Source organism: Balaenoptera musculus, chromosome 1, assembly GCF_009873245.2.
Source record: "Balaenoptera musculus isolate JJ_BM4_2016_0621 chromosome 1, mBalMus1.pri.v3, whole genome shotgun sequence".
NCBI classification, from domain to species: Eukaryota; Metazoa; Chordata; class Mammalia; order Artiodactyla; family Balaenopteridae; genus Balaenoptera; species Balaenoptera musculus.
This window is the reverse complement of record NC_045785.1, coordinates 89,048,463-89,070,102: the sequence shown is the minus strand read 5'-3', so window position 1 is coordinate 89,070,102 and position 21,640 is coordinate 89,048,463. Positions and strand designations below refer to the sequence as shown.

General features: G+C 35.3%; 1 protein-coding gene across 3 annotated transcripts in view; it reads left to right on the top strand.

Moving 5' to 3' along the window:
- DPH5 (diphthamide biosynthesis 5) overlaps positions 1–18,454 on the top strand; it is a 36,483-nt gene extending 18,029 nt beyond the window's left edge. For all 3 annotated transcript variants that reach the window (XM_036834331.1, XM_036834339.1, XM_036834322.1), the window contains 4 exons: positions 9,317–9,437; positions 14,418–14,457; positions 15,939–16,042; positions 17,542–18,454. In XM_036834331.1, coding sequence (XP_036690226.1) covers positions 9,317–9,437; positions 14,418–14,457; positions 15,939–16,042; positions 17,542–17,765 — 489 coding nt within the window. In that variant the 3' untranslated portion in view covers positions 17,766–18,454. The remainder of the gene's footprint in view (positions 1–9,316; positions 9,438–14,417; positions 14,458–15,938; positions 16,043–17,541) is intronic.
- The last annotated feature ends 3,186 nt before the right edge of the window (positions 18,455–21,640 follow it).

Genomic DNA, 21,640 nt, shown 5'->3' with positions numbered 1-21,640 from the left:
CAAGGTATTCATATCCCAGGAGAAGGAGGTAATTATTGATTCCTTTGTATAGCTTTCTAAGATAAAAGACATTAAAAAATTAATCATATGCATAGCACACTTAAATTTTAAAATAAATGTATATGGATATCCTGCATAATGCAAAAATTTTGGCCAAGTCCCCTTCCTTATAATAGCTAGTCTTTTTCTCTTTACTCTTTGGACTAGCATTTATGGAAAAAACAATAACCTGTACCAGTGATTCTCAGACTTTAGTATTCATCAGAATCACCTAAAGGGATTATTAAAGAGTTTCCTGGGCCTTCCCTTCAGATTTTCTGATACAGTGTATATCTGCAGTAGGGGTCTGAGAATTTGCATTTCTGAAAAGTTCTCAGGTGATGCTGAAGCTGCTGGTACAGGCACCACACTTTGAGATTCATCAACCTAGACAGATAAAAAATTTCTTAGAAAGTTAAAAACTGCACTGTCATTCTTTTAGTATGGCAGAATTGGAAAAGTAGATTTTAGTTCCCAGAAATATGCTTGCTCAATGTAGAGTGTTAACAGGTCACCTTGCCATGCTCTCTTGCTCAATTTTCTAAAAAGGAAGTGGGCACCACTTTCGAAAGGCATTCTGTCATCTATGTGAAAGAGCTTTCCTATGAATTGAAAAACAGCCATCCAGTTGTTAAACAGAAGTTCTACTTGGGTAAGGTTACAGACCTGAACAGTATATACTTTCCAACATCTTCACCTTAGGTTAAAGAGGAGTAGTATGAAATTCCTAACCTGAGAATGGGTACAATTTTTTTAGCTATCATTTATCAGCTCCTTTTGAACTATCTTTTTTGTTTTTGTTGTTTTCTAAAGCAGCATAGTTCAGAATCGACCACTGAGTATTTTTTATTAACTTTGTAGTTTATTAACCAACAGAAGATTCTTGATTATCAGTATCTATGAAGGTAAGTAGTTGCATAGACTAACACTTCTACACACACACACACATACACACACAGCCAGTTGATATGCATTCTATTCTAGGCATGCCATAAATACAGTTCCTTACCACAAACCCCATATACCTAATGAAATTTTGGTTTTGTTGTTATATGCAAAGTATATTAGAGGTTGCCAAGTTAGACATCATTAGTCGGAATAGTGATCTGTTTATTCAACAAATACTGTTTGTCTTCTTATTGTTTGCCTACTGAGTTTCTTTGAATATGGTGGTAAACCTGACCAAGAAGGTCTCTGCTCTCAAAGAGCTTACATTCTAGTAGGAAAGAGAGGCAATAACAAATTTAAAAAATAAAGTCAGGTAGTGGCAAGTATAAGAAATTCAAGTAGACTGCTAGTTTAGAGTGTGACTAGGTCACTACTGTAGTTGGGTAGTCAGGGGAGGTCTCTCAGGGTGGTAACATTTAAGATATGAATCAAGAAGGAACAACCATATCCCAGTCAGAAGGAACAGTTTGGACAAAGACCCTAAAGCGGAGATGAGCTTGGCTTGTTAAAGGAACCAAAGGAAGGCTTGCTGGAGAGTAGTAGGCAAGGAGAGGAGTGATCTGAGGCTGGATAGGTGGGTAAGGTTGGACCACTAGACTAATACACTGTCAGGAATTTGGATTTTATTCTAAGTGATATAGACTAACTGCCTTTAGAGGGATTTAAACAGAGCAAATACTTGATCTGGTAAGTGTTTTAAAAAGATATCTCTGGCTGGTATGTGGAGATTGAATTTCTGCCAGGCAAGACTAGAAGTGAGGAAATCAATTAGTAGGTTTATTGCAGTCTTTTAGAGAAGAGGTGATGGGGGCTTGGACTTCATGGAGAGGGTAGGGTGCAGTAGACGATTAAAAGAAGTAGATACATAGGAGCAGTGTTTATTAAGAGAATTGAGATTTAGGGAGATGTAGAGAGCCATTTGTGCCTTACTGATAATCCTAGGAAAGGAAACGGACTCTGTATGCTAATGGATCCTACCATCTCACTACCACAGTTATCATGGTCCTTACCCCCATAGACTTGTCCATGGGGCTGGACCCTCCGAAAACCATTGCCCAGGTGTTCTCTCATTTTGCTTGGTTGTGTTAACTTGTCATTTCTAGAGAAGTTGCCTCCTGTCCTAAGAACCCTGTGCCAGTCTTCCTATGCTTTCAGGACCATTATCAATCTTAGAACTGATTATGTAGAAGAATAGGATTGGGTTTGTCTTATTCCCAGACTCTCAAAGGCATGATGTTTCCCTGAAGTATCTCCTTTTTTTCTTATGAACAGTTGGTAGTCCCAGCATAGATAATAAGTGTATGTATGTTAAGTGAAAGAAGTGAGACATAGAAGACCACATAATTTATGATTCCGTTTACATAAAGTGTCCAGAAAAAGCAAATCTATAGAGACAGAAAGCAATTAGTGGTTGGCTGGGGCTGGGGATGAGAACAAGGATTAAGTAGAAATGGACATAAGGGATCTGGAGTGATAAAAATTCTCTAAAACTGGATATAGTGATGGTTGCACAACTTAGATTTACTAAAAATCATTTCATGTACACTTGGAATGGGTGAATGTTATGGTATGATAATTATACCTCAATAAAGTGGTTTAGAAAAGGAATTCTAAGGGGTTTTCTAGATGGACAAGAAGTTAAAAGACATTCCCAAAAGCGAGAAAGGTAGAGTTAGAGAGTCATGGAGGCACTTTGGGGCATCTGCAAGGTATTACAGAAACACGAGTGAATCCATACATACATACCACAGAAACCTTGGCTATCTAGAGATTAGTTAACACAAGACTTAAAATACATATGTTGGGTAAAAACTGACTACATATTGGGAAGAATTAGTAAAGGAAAGGTATAATGGATGTAATGGAAAAGGTTTAGAGTTTAACTGTAAATTAAAAGGTTTTGGTTTTACTTTTTGCTCAGGTGGTAACTAAGGAGTCATCTAACTGCTCTGGATCTTAAGTTTCTTAACTACAAGGGGATGAGGTGGGAACAGGGAGGAATGTTGGACAAAACTAGTGGCTTTCAAAGTGCACCATGATTTATGAAGATGCTTTAGGGTTCTGCAGATAATGAAGTAATTGACACCAAAACACAAAGGATAAATCCCTGAGGAGCCAGGTCATTATCTTTAACTCAGTTTTTAACATCAGTGATGTTCTATGTAAGAATTCATTTGGAAAAAAGATTTGTCACTAAAAAGTATGAAGAATACTAAACTAGCTAAGTTCTAATATCCTGTAGTTTTGGAAGCTAAAAAGCTGGCCTGTTGGGACCTCCCTGGTGGCGCAGTGGTTAAGAATCCACCTGCCAATGCAGGGGACACAGGTTCAAGCCCTGGTCTGGGAAGATCCCACATGCTGTGGAGCAACTAAGCCCGTGCGCCACAACTACTGAGCCTGTGCTCTAGAGCCCGCGAGCCACAACTACTGACCCCACGTGCCACAACTACTGAGCCTGCGCGTCTAAAGCCCGTGCTCTGCAACAAGAGAAGCCACCACAATGAGAAGCCCGCACACCACAACGAAGAGCAGCCCCCACTCGCAGCAACTGGAGAAAGCCCACGTGCAACAACAAAGACCCAATGCAGCCAAAAATAAATAAATAATTAAAAAAAAAAAGATTTATTAAAAAAAAAAGCGGGCCTGTTTTCCAGCTTTAGGCAAAGGATACATAGACCAAGATATATTAGATACTCAAATTTTCATTGAGTTAATTTTAAGATATTTTGCAATTAAAATATTAGTTATAAACACGTATACTTTAAAATCATGTTACTTGAAATTCCTAAGTAACAGATATTTCTAACACTTATTTGTATTTTGAGGATTTTTCTAGTCAAAGAAAAATCCATTTATTTGTCGAGAGCCAGGCAAGGTGGTTGTATTTAGACATTCCTGATAATGAAAAGTCAAGGATTTTTCTCAGTACACAAAAGACAAGAGGAACAAGTCCTTCTTCTCTTGAAATCTTCAAGTTAGGCATTTAGCAGCTTAATCATGCAGAATCAGAATTGCTTTTATTATTGTTGCTGCTTTTGAAGAGCCACTTACAAAATAACGTTTTTTCGTGATAACAAGTGACATATATACGCATAGAAAATCAGGAAAATACAGTAAGTATAAAGAAGAAAATAAAAGCATCCGTGGTCTCACCACCTGAAGGTAACCATAGTTACCATTTTGGTATGTTTTCTTTCAGTCTTTTTACTTAGCACTTACTGTGTGTACATTCTCCTGAATCTGACAGGCTAAAAAAGAATTACAGATCCTAAAATAATTTTTTTGCATGGTACTTTCATTTATTGTTAGCCATTTGTGTGATAGAATGTGTTAATTCTTTTGTAAAAGTTTGGTGACTGAAATGATTTTGAGACATTTTTAAAGGAAAGATAAATAAGACAGTTTGAAACCAGGTAGCAATGGTTTCTGCATTAAAAACTGCATTATCAGTTGTGGCTGACTTCAGGGAAAAAGGTTGTATAATTTTCTCATCATTATGAAATTCTTCCACTTTCGCTGACTGTTGCGTGAGTGACCTTGATTATTGCCATATGTTCCTCTGTTTATATAATACATATCTACTTTGGGAAAAAATGTATATTACTTTCAAAAAATAAGAACTCATTTCCTTCCTTTTTTTTAAATAACACAACACTCATTGTGATAGTCAGCATTTTTGACCTTGTAGTAGTTCTTACTGTTAGTTTTCAGAAGCATTAAATTGCTTTCATTGTTGTCCAGGCACTATTGTAGAAATGATAAAACCTAACGAGTACAAAGAACACTTAACAAGGTAATAAGGGTATTAGAGCTCTACATTACTATGTAACCTTAGAAGAATTCATCTAATAAGTTCTCTGTTCTTTTAGTCACTTTGGAATTATTTTTGACCACCTGTTAAATCATGAGCAGGTTAAAATTTTTTTCCTTCCTTTCCATTTCCTTTTTTTAGTCACTAGTTTAATAGCCACCTTCCCATCATTCTCTTCCACTTTATAGTTTTCTGCTTAAATTGTAGATCTGATTGTGCCGTTATTCTACTCAAACAATCCTGGTAAATCTCTATCCTATAAGAGTATTCAGTTGCTTGCATATGTTTATGTGCTTACCATATTATAAACTCCTTAATTTACTTATCTTCACATCTTCCATGGTACTTTATTGCAGTGCCATGCACATATAATCAATGTGTGACAAATATTTGCTGAGTTGAATTGCTTATTTATTTATTCCCCCCTCCCCACCCCCTACCCCAAGTTGGATCTTGTCTTTGGAATTGTATGCTTTAAATTGTAATTCTTTCACTTAATTTGTATGTGGGTTCTCTCATTTATATGTGAAAATATAAATCTAGCTGCTCTTCTGTCTAGTCATTCAGCTTTATCTGTGTACCTAGTGTGTAGCCATGTGTATAATCTTTCTTACTGTTAGCAAAAGTCAGTGTTTTATCAATGTTAAGCAAAATGCATGTGAAGATTAAAAACAGCAAGTATTCTATATAAAAAACTAGTAACTCTTGATTATATGGTTTTGTGGTACATTTTTTGACAACTCTGCTGGCTCAGCTTTCTTTTACCTCACAGATTTAAGTGATCTGATTAGGATATACATATATAAAAGATACATGGGCTTGATAGAGTTCTTAGCAAATTAAATTTTCTAATTTTTCCATATCCAGAAAAGATACTTTTTAACCTAAAAATCACAAAATATTTTCATTTGAATATAAAATACCAAAGCATTAAAATCTAATTATAAAATGGAGTTTACAAAGCATCTGTGCTTCTGAAAGAAAGGAAATACTGGCAGCGAGATGAATTAAGACTATTAAGGTCATTCAGGCAGGTGGTACTGAGAACTCAAACTAAGGTAGAGGGAAAAGAAATTAATAGTTTCTAGATAAACTGTAGAGCTAGAATTGACAGGAATTGGTACCTGGTAAGGTGTCAGGAATTAGAGATACTTGTTAGAGGCAAAGTGAGGCGATACTTATTTCTAGATACTTGCTTAATGCCATTGTAAATACTGCCCAGGATTTCCCACCTCTGTTACTTTGTTCACATCATCTCATTCTTCTGCATGTTCAACTTCCCCAGGCTAAATCTTACCCGTCCTTTAAGGTCCAGCTTATATCCTGTCTATTCAGAAGTTACCTTCAGGTGCGCTCTCGGTGGGGGAAATGCTGAACTCTTATACAATCTATATCTAATTTTTTATTATTATTAATTACCTCATATTTGTCTTGTGCATCTTTTCACTCTTAACTAGTGCCTTATATATAATTAAGTAAATCATTTTGAATTGAGTTTTTGTCTTCAGTTGATAAAAAACATGATCCAGCATCAAGTTAGATAAACTGCTTTCCTTGTAACTTACTCTAGGTTAAAACACACACAAAAAGCCTGTATTTACCTACTGTTTTTGAAAACAGTTCTTTTTGTAATCTTTAAATGTAGATCTGCATCAATAATGGTTTGGGGGAAAATGATCACAAGCACAAAGGCTTACATTTTTAGGATGGTAGGTGCTTAGGCTTCTGTAACCTCAGTTCTCGTCACTGTATGATTTTGTTCCAGTTTCTTTTTGTAATTTACTGGTAAGTCCTTGAATTGTGAAACACAAAGGAATTGGCCCTTCTGTTCTTTGAGGTACTGACATCTAAATGGTGAAACTGTTTGCATAATGTTCCAGAATTCATTGAAGAAGTTTGTACCACAGCCATGGAAATGGTTACAGTCTATAAATCAGGGTCCTAGGAAGCAGTGCTTATGTGAGGTTTTCTTTAATCCCCCAAATTAGACAATTGAAAGAGGCTTTTACATAAAGTGTTTCAACTAATGTTTATATGTGACTAGCATCTCAATTCTCTTTTAAATCATCTATCCCCTTCTTTTTGAATGAAGAATTTACCTCCATGACTATATTTTCATGACTCTTAAAATATTGAAAAGTATTTTAGTATAAAAATATTTAGTATAAAAATATTTAAAGTACTTATATATGGTTGCATATGAAATTTTCTTTAATGGTTTTCCTTTAAAGTTTTTTTTAATAGAGTAATGTTAATATTTTAAAATCTGATCAGAGATGCCAAAAATCCTTTTAAGAATGTAAACGATTGAACTTGTCAGAATTAAATCATAAACATAGTTTCAAATGTTTGGTAATATTTTTGAGCTCACTCCAGTAAGGAGAGCAGTTGGATTATAGCACAACACAGCATTTTAGAACATCTTCATATCATCATTATAAACATTATCGTTGTTACATTATCAAATTCCTAACATTTATTGAGTCTTTACTATGGCACTAGGCACTACATACAGTATGTCATTTAATCCTTAACAAAACACATTATTAGGTTTATAATTATTATATCCATTTTGCAAGGGGGTTCCTCCTGAAAGTCACCGAACTAGTCACCATGATCATCCAACTAGTAGGAACCAGAGCCATGACTCCAGAGCTTTTGCCTGCTATGTAAGGTATAAGTGAGACTGCATACTTCGTGAGGACCGGAGCTCTGCTTTGCTTCTCACTTTATGCCTGTGCATAGCGTAATGCCTGGCACATAGTGGATGATTTATAATAAATATTTGTTGGACAGATTTGCCTCTTATAGAACAACAGCAATAACAGAAGCCCTCAACAGAGCTAGGCTTAGTCCTTGTAGCTTGGGTGAATGTATTCCAGGGATCTTACATTGGAACTCTAAATACATTTATTACAGAGAAACCATGTTAGGTGTGGCTGGAAGGTTTATGACTGAATTCTGAGAGTTACATGGGTCTTTGTACACTAATCTATGAATTCGACTGCCACTGGATAGCATGGCTTCTCTGGGAAAATACCTTTTCATACAATTTTCAAATGGACTTTGGGAATAAAGCCTATTGGTAGGTAGGTTGGAGGTTGTGGCCATATAAGGAATATGATGAACCTTCCCTTGGGATCTCAAAGTCACCATTATGAGTATCGGTGATAGTTTTTAAGCCCTCAACATATAAAAATTGAGAAAAGTTGAGGTTCTTTAGTGATGGAGGGATGGAGGACTTTGAATGTCCTAGCTTCTCTCTTTCCTCCCTATATGCCTCTTGCAGCAGCTTCTGAAAACTGAGAAGCCTGGGGACAATAATCCCTTCTCCAGACCAGTTTCTTCATTTTTGAAATGAAGAAGTTTAGGCTTAGAAAAGTTAGGTGATTTCCTGAAGTCACATAGCTGTTTCAATCACACAGCTAACTTACGGCAGAGGACTAGATGTAATTTCCAGCATTTAGTGCTTTCCAGCTCTATTAAAAATTCTTTCAGGCACTCTTTAAGTTGAATAATTAAATCTTTACATAACAACTTCAGTGTTACGTTTTACCATATATTAAGTCTTTGAAAATAAAATCCTTTGTGCAGTACCTAGATAAGAACTAATATAAGCATATTATTCACAGTTTGAATAACTTTTTACATGTTATTTGATTCATACAACCTTATGGGTCGGAAGGGCATATGTTATCACTGTTCCTATTTTAAGGATTAAGACTTAGAAAGAATAACGTCACACAGCTAACAAGTTGAGGAACCAAAATTCAAAACTAGATTTTCTCAGCATAAGATTTGGAGTTGGACTCACTTAGTGAGATGTGCAGCCAGCCTGGAAGCAAGTTGGAACAAAGCAAGCTTCTTGGTTGTGTGATGGTCAAGTGAAGTGGGTGGGCCTCTTGGGGGGAAAGGAGGAGGTCTGGGAAAAGGCCTATCACTGAACTCTATAGTGAGGGAATAAACAGTGGGTAAAGTAAGGGAGTAGGTTTTGGGATACGGCTGCAGTGAGTATACAGTGCCTGAATTTTACTGAGACGTCATGGTAGAAAGGAGCTCTTCCTCAGACCTGGGTTTGAGTTTCTTTTTCACTACTAACTGGCTGTGTGACCTTAGGCAAGTCAGTTGATCTTGACAGTGGACTCATCTGTAAAGTGAGGGTAATATTAACTTTGTGAACTGTGCTCTGACTGCTCAAAAGGCTTTTTTTTTTTGGCTTTCTTCTGGGTTCTTTGTATTTCAGTATTTTTAGCAGCTACCTAGCTAAATCATGAAGTAGTTACATATGTTCCCATACTGAATGCAGAAATACTAGAAATCTCTTACTGAAAGGGCATCAGAATGACACCAGCTGCTGTGGATCAAAGAGAATTTTTATTACCTTTTTTTTTTTGTGACAGACTTGATCCCCAGTCCATCTCAAGTTTGGTTCTCGCTTTTTATTTTTATTGTTATCTATGAAATAGTAGTTAGTGAATTGTTCCATCATTAATTAATTTTAGTTTTCATTTTTTCTAGTTGTATAGGTTTGGAGAGACAGTGTCTGTTGTTTTTTGGACGGACACTTGGAGACCAGAAAGCTTCTTTGACAAAGTGAAGAAGAACAGACAAAACGGCATGCACACATTATGCTTACTAGGTAAGGGCTGTGGAGTTTCTTTCGGGTGACAGTATGGAGTAGTCATATTGTTCTCATTTTGATTTTGTGTGAAGGTGAAACTGTTCTGTGGGATACAGGCTAGCTACTCTATGCATGGCATGCTCTCCCCCCGTACTCTGTGGAGAAATGAATTTTCTGTTCCAAATACGGCATGGCTCTTCCTACATACATGCCATAGTTCATGCTGGTGCCTACTTATGCCCTAACAGATCCTCTCCAGCATGCCATCTTTTACCCATTTGTCCATTAAGACCCTGTTCTGGTCAATTTACAGCAATTCAGTAGACGTATTGAGCATTTATTCTTACCACGTTCCATCCTGTCTTCCTTAAGGTGTCCTTTGAATACTGCAGTATAAATGCTATCAGAATCACAGAATTATAGATCTGAAAGAGACTCTTGAGATCATCTTACTGAAGCCCTATTTTACAGATGAAGTTGAGGCCCAGAGATATTGAATCATTTTCCCACTGTCACCCAGATTATTAGTTGCAGAATTCGTAGAATCCAAATAGCCTGTTATTCACAGCTCTTTTCACTGTATTATGCTGCCAAATTCTGTTTCCTACCTAGTGTGGAAATGGCTGGGATCACTGTCTTTGTACACTAAGCTGGTGGTACTGATAGAGCTTCAGAAGGGATGGGCTGCGTTTGTCAGCAGAGGTACTGGAATTGTACTGATTCACATTTGCTATCAGTTCCTATTCTACAGTGTGTGTTGTAAAAATGCTATAATCAGAGCTTTAATCTGTGGCTGGTCAACAGAAAAGAAATAACTGGCATCTTTGATAACTTTGAAATGACACATACTTGGAATCAGAAGACAAAATCTGAGTGCTACTATATACTAGATAGAGAATATTGTAAACAGTCCTTACCTTTGCCTTCATTTTTATCAAATAGGAATAATCTTTTCTTGCCTCATGGAAGTGTTTAAAGCAGTACTTCTCAAACTATTTGTGATGAAGGACCAAGTTTTGTTCTTTTATTTTTATATGTGTGTGTGTATATACACACACATATATAAAATAAATATATGTAAAAATAAATACATATATTTATTTACTTTTAAATTTCTAATCTTTTGTGTCAAAGTCAAATTACTGCAAGTGTTTGTAAACACTTCTTCTCACTCCTGTAGTTTTTTTTTTTTATCATTTATTGGGAACAAAATTCTCACATACTGGCATCAGTCCTCGGATCATACATTGAATTGCACTGTTTTAGTGATACTGTGTGTGAAGTCACAGCAGAAGAATGTCTGCCACATAGCACAGAATCAGGGCAAAGATGAACTCTGTAGTAAGTACAGATATTCAGAACATTAGAAAAGATTCCTATTTGCCAAAGGCATTTAGGTTATTTGTATAATATAGACAGTTCTCTATTATTCAATAATATATAATTTGTACATTATCAGAACCTCAATCAATATGTCTCTTTTAAAAGAGAAGACTGTAGAAAAGTTTTACTAATGGTTAGCATTTCTTATAGGGTAGAAATCGGAAATTATCTAGCAGGGGTTAGCAAACTAGCACCCGTGGATCAAATCTAGCCTACTGCCTGTTTTATAAATAAAGTTTAATTGGAACACAGCCATGCTACTTCATTTATGTATTATCTGTGGCTGCTTTCATGCTCCACTGGCAGCAATAAGTAATTTTGACAGAGACCTTGTGGCCCTCAGAACCTAAAATATTTACTACCTACTTCTTTACAGAACAAGTTTACTGACTCCTGATCTAAAGTGAAATTTTACCTAATCTGATGTGGTACACCCTGTATCCCCCAGTGATTCTGTTTCCCATTACCTTGTATTATTTCTTTTAAGTCTTACCATCCATCTGAATTGTTTTATTAACTTGTTGGTTTTCTTCCCTGCTTCATAAGAGCAGGGACTTTATCTTGCTCATTCCCCTCTTCCAAATGTCTAGAAGTCTGGCACAGTGTAGCTGTTCAACAAATATGTAATGGAAGGTAATTGGTTGAAGTTTACTTTTAGCGTATTTTCTCAGACTTGATCTTATTACCCATTGGCACAGAAAATGTTTAACTCTTGCTAGCTCATTCAGTTCCAGCTGGAATACATTCCTTTTACTCCATTAACATTGACACCTAATTAATTCTAGATCTAGATCAGGCCATGCATGCTTCTCTAACATTTTTTTGGCTTATGCCTATGTCCCACAATTAACTGGTATAATAATGTTTTCTTATTTTAGTTTATTATCAGGGCAATTTAGTAATTCATTATTAATTAGCTTTATAGTTTTATGTTTGGATATTCCATGTGGAAAGATACTAGTTTTCCTTTTTTTGTAGTTCCTACTGGCAGACCGACTGTAACACACTTGTTAATTCATGTGGAATATGCCATTAGATATATCCATCATGTTATCTTAAACTTAGATCCAATTAAGGCCAGCAGTATGTAGAAGGATGTGAGAAGGACAGCCATTAAAAGGACTTTTATTAAAGGCAGAAGTAGAAGTATATGCAACTGAGGGATAAAAAATAGGGATTCATTGGAGCTCAGGTACTAAAAAGCACGTGTGTGTGTGTTTTACAACAGAACTGAGAGGTTTTAAAACAGAACGGGGAGAAAAGTAGTCTTAAGAGGCAAGCTACCTGATAACATCTTCATGTATCATAAAAAATGGGGGAAAGGAGGAAAAATAGGATTTATCTTTTGGAAGCTTTGGAAGGACAGAAAATCAGTTTACAGTATTTATTGAGTATTTACTGTATGCCCAATGTGGAGTTAGGTTCTTCTGGAATACTAAGGAAGTATTAGACATAGGTCCTGCCCTCAGGGTTTTGAAATCTAGTTGGAACTAATGTGCTGTGTACATGAAAGTTTATAGAACAGTTAAGTTCTATTGTATGGAGAGGCAGGAAGGACAAACCAGAACTTTGGCTCTTGAACTCTCTCTAAGAGCTGCCTCTTTTCTTGGCTTTCCTGGGAAAAGACAAACAAGGTTAAACAATATATCTTCCTTGCTCCATTAACAAAAACAGGAACAAGGTGTGAAGTATAAGATATCATGATTCCAAATTCTCAAACCATAGATCTCATCATTTAATCACCTGGAATTCTCATTATTCAAATTAGTACGTATTTATTGAATGCCTGCTGTGGGCCATGCCCTGTAGGGATTAGTGAGACTATGTCATGGTAAGAAACCATAGAGAATTTAAAATTTACTTGGAAGGATAAGACTGATATATATAATGTAATTAGAGATTAATAAAATACAGCATTAATTGTATGGATATTTCAGAGGACAAAGAGCATTTAAGAGGAAGTCAGTAAAGGCTTTCTGAAGGAGCTGGGACTTTTACTCTACTGAAGGGGTAGATAGTTTAAGATGGGCTGGTGGTAGTAGAACCATGTGAACAAATTTATTCAGTAGAATTTATGGAGTATCTACTAGGTACTTCGCATTATGCTAGGTGCTGGTACTAAGATGAATAGGAGAAGCTTACATTCTAGCAAGTAGAAGTAGAAAGGAATAATTATGGCCTGTGTGAAGACAAGGGAAAAGTATCAAGATAGGTCTGGCTTGAGATTAATTCACTAATGCAGTCTTATGTTCAATTAAAAAGCATTTGCCTGTAAAAAGTCTCCCCAACCCGCTTAATTTTTAAAATCAAATTCTGTAGAGCATATCAGTAAAAATGTAAAAATATTGCAGACATTAAATTAAAAACTTAAGTATGACAACATTTCAGAAGCTCAAGGTGAATACATTAATAAATGTGTTTAATTTTTTAAAAATATTACAACTATTGAGTAAAGGAGCTCAAAGTTGACTTATATATCATTAATTGTATTGCAGGCCATATTTCAATAACAGATATACATTTTTTTCCTATATGTGCCAGACAAGTGGAAATATTAAATAATTAATGATATTTCGAACCTGAAAAATATATTCACTGCTGGTTCCAAGAACATTTAGAAATACATGTAAGGGATTATCTCTGGAGTATTTTCCAAGCAAATACTTAGTATCCTTTATAAGAAAAACTTTTATAATCACTTGGGAAAGCTGTAGAAGTCTATCAGAAAGACCCCTCAGTTGCACTATATTTATTTTTGCAAAAACAAACTTTGACCGAACCATTTGTTTTCAGCATGTAGAACAGGAAGCAGCTGTCGCTCTTGCTGTTGTGTGCTGAGTTCCTGTGAGGATGTAGAGTGATTCTGCTTTTTTACCTTCTACTGAATTGTTTAGCTGAGCATCAGTGATTAAAAAGTGTAAAGGATCAAATCTTTGTGATGCTTGCATTGTAAAGCTTTATTAGAGCAAAGACTACGTGGGTTTTGGCCGCTGTGGTAGCCCTGTACCTGGCTACCCGTCAGTGCTCAGGAAATCCCAATTAAAGTATGAATACTTGGTATTATTCATAAGTTATTAGGCATGTCTTACCATTCACAAGAAAGCAAAAGTCTCTTTTCAAAATGTGGTAAGAATTTTCTTTTATTTATGTTACATGCATTGAAGCTTATATTCTAGTGCCTGGAAAATAGGTAAGAAGAGGAACATAACAAGACTTTTCAGTTGGTTCTATGCAGTTACCACCTAATAGAAATGAACACAAAAATTTTGATTAGCTGTTTGGTAGTGTATATGCCAATATTTATCTAACTCTTTCCTGTGTCTTCTTTTCCAAGAGGAAATTCAATCCTTTCAGGATGGTCTCAGGGCCAACTTCATGTTTGTTTTCTAACTAATGACCTTTACACAACCACAAGCTTCCCTTTTTCTTCATATTTCCTTTAAAAAGTGGCCAGATACAAGTGTGAGGAACGATTGTCGTAGACTCAATCAAATTAGCATTTTGGAGACTTGAGAATAATGTCTACCACAAACTTAGGTGACTCAGTTGAAGTTTACACGTAGGATTTTGGATAAAGTAGTTAATTAAAAGAGAACTATGTTTTACTTCCTACAGACATCAAAGTAAAGGAGCAGTCTTTGGAAAATCTAATCAAGTAAGTTCTTATTCTGAGAATGCTTACATCTACTTTAATTCCGTGAACAATAAGTTCTACTTAAATAACATGAGTTCTAAAGATTGTTGAAAATCAGTTTTCAGTAACAGTGCAAAATTAAATACTTTCAGTCTTATGAAATGATAAGTAGTGTGATAGATAGAGTGGAAACAGCAATAGATTTCTTGGGTCAGTACTGAGAACAGTGGTTGGCACCTGATAGGCACTCAGTAAATATTTGTGGAATGAGTTAATTGGGAGTCAGAAGACACGGGTTTGAGTCTTGAGTTGGCCTCTGGTTATGTGCTCTTGGGCAAGTTACTTCCATTTCTGAGCTGTATTTTCTTCATTTGTATAATGGGAGTACTAACCCCTTTTGCTTATAGATGCAGTGTCCCATACAGTAGCTGCTACCCACATGTAACTAATGAACACTTTAAATATGTATGGCTAATGTAACTGAGGAACTGAATTTATAATTTAATTTTAATTAAATTAAAACATACTCAACTTAGTTAATAGAAAACATTTAAGTATATTTAGAACAATTCAGTATGTAAATCTACTTTTACAACCATGAATTTTATGAAATCTAAATACAGATCAAATATTTCCAATGAAAATTTAACATTTGAATTAAGATGTGCTAAAATATAAAATACGTTCCAGATTTCAAAGACTTAGTACAAAAACAATCTTTAATAATTTTTATAGGAATAAATGTTGAAATATAACATTCTGGATCTATTGGGTTAAATAAACATACTAAAGTTAATTTTTTCTTTTTTTTTTACATTTGTTAATGTAGAGACTATAGAAAATTTTAAATTATGTTTACTGCTTGCGTTATATTCCTCTTGGAGAGTGCTGACTTATAGAATTGTTCTGAGAGTCAGTAAAATAATCTATATGAACTGTTTTGTAAACTGCAAAAACAGTGTTTTTATTTTGATCATTGGGCAAATGTGGTAGGCTTTTGAGGCATATGGAAGTAAACATATCTTATCCTCCAAGATTTTGAGATATTTATCGCTTTAGTTTACTGTTTTTAGAGGAAGATGTGAAAAGAGGGATATGTGGTTTAAACATGGTAATAAAAATGAACACTGTGGAACCTGATTAAACTAAGGTATAGAACAAATTGCCACTTATTTTGAATTATTTTTGCCTGAAGTATCACTTTGAATAAAAGTAACTTTGATTTAAACATTTATCTTTTAAGTTGGTGGACTTTTATTTCTGCCAGCATTTCAGTGAGATGAGAGGGCATTTGAAGTAGAACAATGAAAAAAGCTTAAGAAACTTAAGATAAATGATCACTGTATCCATGCTTTAATGTATACTTAAAGTGGGTAACAAGTGACTGCTTCAAACATAATGTAGACTATGGTAATTGAGTATACCTGGGGGAGTAACTGTGTTAAAAATGTATTGTGTAATCTCATGGCTAAGAACAGTGGCATCTAGTTTTACACTTACAGGGGAAGAAAGATCTATGAACCTCCTCGTTATATGAGTGTAAACCAAGCGGCCCAGCAACTTCTGGAGATTGTTCAGAATCAGCGAATACGAGGAGAAGAACCAGGTACTGAAGAACCTTAAAAGGGCTCTCGTATCCCCTACTGTTACACTGAGATGCGTATGTAACGTCTGCCATACACACACACATATATATTCCAACACCACTGAAGTGAGAGTCAGTGTGTTTGCATTGTATTTTTCCTTGTCACTTTTTTCAACTTCACCTTAAATCTCATAAGCTGAATGTTCTGCTGAAAGAAAAATAATGGAGTTGCGTCTAGTAAATTAATATCATTCTAGAAAGTAAGGATTTTTTACAAATTAACTATAAATCAGCTTTTATGTAAATATGTTAACATATAAATATTTTGGTAAAATACAGAACTTCCATTTTAGCCCAAATCTATGGTAAACTCTGTCCTGTAAAAGTATACTTATTCTACTTTTTCTCATTCTCAACACTGAGACCAGGTATAGTTTTCTTCAGGATAAAGACAAGAGAATTTATACTTATATTCCTAATATCTAGACATAGTATTAATAGATGTGGTATATAATAAAATGTTCATCGTCAGTAGATTTTTATTGAGACGTTCTTAAATGAATCTGTCATTATATTCTGTTGTAAGGTGCTGACTGGCTTTGAGCACCTATTTCTTGATAGAAAAGATACATGAAGAGATTCTTGAATAACATTGGCCTCAGTAGGCCTTGTTAAAGTCATGCAACAAATAATCTGCAAGGGTGCTCTATATCCACACCTTTGCACAGAGTGCCTTACATGCCTGCTTGTCCTTGTAGAAATCATTTGCCCCATTTTGACCATTTTTCAATCAGGACAGCTTTCCCAGCTAAACAAAACCACAAGAGGGTCAGCCCTTCAGCTGTCAGGCCAGAGTGAATAATACTAAAGTTCACTAATGTTGGTTATTTTGAACTTAAAAGCATAAGGAATGTCATAATGCCTATTATTTGTTAAGGGCTATGTACTTTACTAAGTACTTTCATATCTATTATCTTAGCCCTTAAACCACCATTTATGACAGATAGTATTCCACTAAAAAAAATAAATAAATGAAAAAACTGAAGTTTGTCACATAGCTAGGTGGCCAAGCACAGACTCAAATCTGTGTATTTAGCTCATAATCCCCTGGTTTTTCCAGTATATCTTGGCCAATGTGAATATATCTCAAACATTTTATTTAAAATATAAGCATGTAATAAACATTGTTCACTCAGAATCTACTTAAAGACATATGCTATGCAATAGAGTATGGATACAGGAATTATTCAAGTCCTAAAAATTTAAACTAAGGTAAGTCTTTGGAATTTTGAAAGGGTAAAGTTAGGAAGTACTACTTTACTTTATATGTCAGGTAGTACAAATAATTTAGAAAAGCCTTAGATAAATCAATAGATAGTGTGTCCATAATGAGTGACTAAGGGGATTTAATATATTTGGGTCTTATTTAAATGTATTTTTGGTACTAGTGTTAGTTTGAATGGATTCAGGATAACGCATTTGCTGAATTGAATGGTGGTATCTTTTTTTTGTTTTAATAGCAGTCACCGAGGAGACACTCTGTGTTGGCTTAGCCAGGGTTGGAGCTGAAGACCAGAAAATTGCAGCAGGCACTTTGCAGCAAATGTGTACTGTGGACTTGGGAGGACCATTACATTCCTTGATTATCACAGGAGGCAGCTTACATCCACTGGAGATGGAGATGCTAAGTCTGTTTTCTGTACCAGAAAATAGCTCAGAATCCCAAAGCACTGATGGACTCTGAACATAGGCATTTCTATTGTTAGATGTTAATTTCAGTTATATATGCACATACACATATTTGTGTAACAAATCAAACAGGTCTTTTGGTTTACCTAATAAGTATAAAACGAGTGACCAAGAAGAAAGATGCTGACTCAACAGTGCTTGGTTTCCTTTGTCAGTGAGTTTTTTCCCTATGATATCATCAGTTTTTGCTGCTATTTTGGCAGTTTTTCAGGATGTACATACATGGAGCAGACCAAGCTGGAAAACTTACAGATAGACATCCATCGACAGAATCATTTAAAAGCAATTTTTGTTTATGAAATCAGTTTATACAAGGTGGAACTTTCTTCTTTCTTAAAAAGTCAGATGTCCTGACTGCAAGATAAGTTGTCCTGACAGCATTTGGTATTAATGCATATAAACAGAGGTGGGAAGAATAAGTCCCCACCCAACAGCCCTACTTACTTAAAGCTCAGCTGAGCACATGCCACAAAATGACATCCTTTTGAATTGCCTTGTCTTGTTTAGCTGACATCCTAATTATGTGCCTCATATTCTGCTGTATTTTGGAGGTTATATAACTGTTGAATTATAAATGTTCAGCCAGCCATGTAGAGTTGCTGTTTGGTTTTAAATAGCATCTTTCACATCCAAGCTGACAAATGGAAAACTTGCTGACTGCAAAATAAAATTTTTAAAAATTTAGGTTTGAAAACAACAGTGGATTGGTCAAGATTTATCATATCACTTAACAGTTAATATGCCTCTGTATGTATGCAAGTAGCCACATTCTTCTTCCTAGTTGTAAATCACACTCCATTTATTATGTTTCATGACTATGAAGTCTCATACTTTTATCAGTTTATAACAGAAATAACTTTGCTACATGTTAGTTTAGTTGGTCTAACTCTGAGTACAGTTGACCCTTGAACAACACAGGTTTGAACTGTGTAGGTCTGCATATACGCAGATTTTTTTTTCACTAAATACATACTACAGTACTACACAATCCATGGTTGGTTGAATCCTCAGATGGTTAAATCCATGGATGTGGAACCAGGGATGTTTTCAACTGCATGGAGGGTCAGTGTCCCTAACCCTGACATTGTTCAAGGTCAATCAACTGTGTTTTCATGGCCTAATCAACTTATCTGAACTCTGTTCAGTAGATTCATAGGAAGTTGAGCAACTACTTCCCTACTTTCTGGAAGCATCAATTAAGAAGAGATTATTTTGAGTTATTTCATTTCATTTGAGATAAAAGATATTTTAATGTATGTGAAACATTCTATTTTCACTCTGTTGGATGAAAAAGAGGAGAGAGACAAGGACATTTAAGTACCAGTTCTGTATTGTTTTTTTCTAAGGTGTTAAATTAAACAATGAAGAATTATAAGGTGAAGGCCTTCTGGTTTTGGTAGTGGTGGAATAGCTTGTAATGTACAAACCCTCCCAATTATAAACTTGGAAAAATATAATAAATAAGTGTCTAAAGGCACTGGGAAGTGACCAGAAGCAGCCTGAGAACTATGCTTATATGACTTTTCCCTCAAGGCATTCACCAGTCTGTCTGGTGAGGGGGTGGCTAGAACTGAAGAGAAAGTTGCAGTCTTAATGACTTGAGGTATTGGAGGAATTGGGGGCTGCTTGAGGAGCTGTAAATTGAAGGAGGAAATTCTAGAAACGAAGGTGGCACTGATGGAGGAGACTTCCAATCTGCGTATGATTTCCTCTTAAGTCTTTGACTAACTCCTGCATTGTGCATGTGCAGGGAAGATTCTAGTGAACCAGGTGGAAAGCCATAGCTGGAAGGCTGAAAAAGCTAAGCAAAGATTGTTGCTCTCAGTTGCAAGAGAAAACAGAGTTTGAATCCCAACAAGCTAGAAGGCTTGGTAAGTACCTTAGGCTTTCCCTCAAATCCCTAGAATGGTTGTGTATTATCAGTAAAGGCTGTGCCCAGCACTGAGGATTTGTGCTAAAACTAAAGACAAAATCTTTAACATAATGTAAAATCAAGCTTCCATAAAATCAAGGTGATTAGCCAATAATTTAACTGCCTACTAGAACAAAGCTTATTACTTCCGGAACATAACAAAATGAATCAATATATCGACAATGCCTAGAATACTATAAAATATTATGAGGCATGCAGTGAAACAGGAAAATATGACTTATGGTCAAAAAGAGAAAAGCACACAGTAAAAAGAGATCCCAACATAATCCAGATATTGGAATTCGCAGACAAGGATTTCAAAGCAGCTATTAGAACTATGTTTGAGGATGAAAAGGAAAAGTGGTTGTAATGAATTAATATAAATGGTACTCTCAGCAGAGAATTGGAAACAAACAAACAAAAAACCCCAAACGGTTGGACTTAACAACAGAGTGCAGATGATAGATGAATAGAAATTATTGCTATCTATCTGAGGAATAAAGAAAAAAGGTCGGAGGGAAGGAAAAAAAAAGCAAAGAACCTCAGTGCCATGTGGGGCAATATCAAGCAGTCCAACAAAGATGTAACTGGATCCCCAGAAGAAGAACAGAAAGGAAATAGGGTAGAAAAAATACGAGTAAGTAAAGGCCAAAGTTTACCCAAGTTTGGTGAAACTATGAATATACAGATCCAATAAATTTAGTGAACTCCAAGCAGAATAAATGTAGAGAAAACCACACCTAACACATCATAGTTAAAACTGATGAAAACCAAAGATAAGAGAGAATCTTAAAAACCACCAAAAGTGGTATTGGGGAACCCACCAGGGAATAATAAAAATTGACTACTTCTCATCAGAAATAGTGGAGGTCATAAGACAATGGAAAGACAAAATCTTTACACAAATTCAAAAGCAAAACAAAACTCTTATCAATCCAGTGTTCTATATCCAGTAAAAATATCCTTCAAAAATAAAGGCAAAATAAAGCAATCTTCATGAAAACAGAATTTGTCACTAGCAGACCTGCACTGCAAGGAAAGCCAAGGGAGAATTTTTGGGCTGAAGGTAAATGGCATCAGCTAGAAGGAAGGAAATAATAAGTATGTAAGTATAAATGACTATCATCAGGTTTTCTTTGCTTCATGTTTTTAAAAGACAACTGACAGTTTAACATAGCATTGTGGCATATATGTAGCTGTAAAGTATATGCAAACAATAACACAAGTTGCAGGGGGTAAAGGGAATTATACAGTTGCATAATTATAATTATGCAGGTTGTTACATTTTATTTGAAGTAGTAGAATACTAACTGTAAGTAGACTGATAAGGGTATGTATTGTAATCCCTTGTCAACTACTATCAAAAAAACACACATGGCAGAAATAAAAAAGAAAAAATTAAGGAATTAAAATTGAATACTGAAAGATATATGGTTAACCAAAAGAGGGCAGGAAAGGAGGAAATAAAGGTCAAAAAACATAGGACAAAGAGAAAACAAATAGTAGAATGGTAGAGTTAAATTCAAACAAACCAATAATTGCTTAAATGTAAATTAGGTAGTCTGATGAAAAGGACTAGGTTTTTTTTTTTTAAAGGCTCAACTAAATGTCTATAAGCGTTAAACTTTAAATATAAAGATACAGGATGAAAGTAGAAGAATGGGGAAAAAATAGACCATACAAACAGTAAGCATAAGAAAACAAAGGGCTGTATTAACATAAAACAAAATGGACTTCAAAAGAAAGAGTATACTAGAAATAAAGAAAGACTTTTCATAAAGAGGAAAGGTGCAGTACATGAAGCCATATCCTAAATGTGTATGCATTGAATACCAGCTTGAAAATACATGAGGCAAAAATTGACAAAACTGAAGGACGATATAGACAAATCTACAAAGTTGGGGATTTTAACAATCTTCTCTCAGCAACTGATAGAAGTAAACAAAACCAGTAAAAAT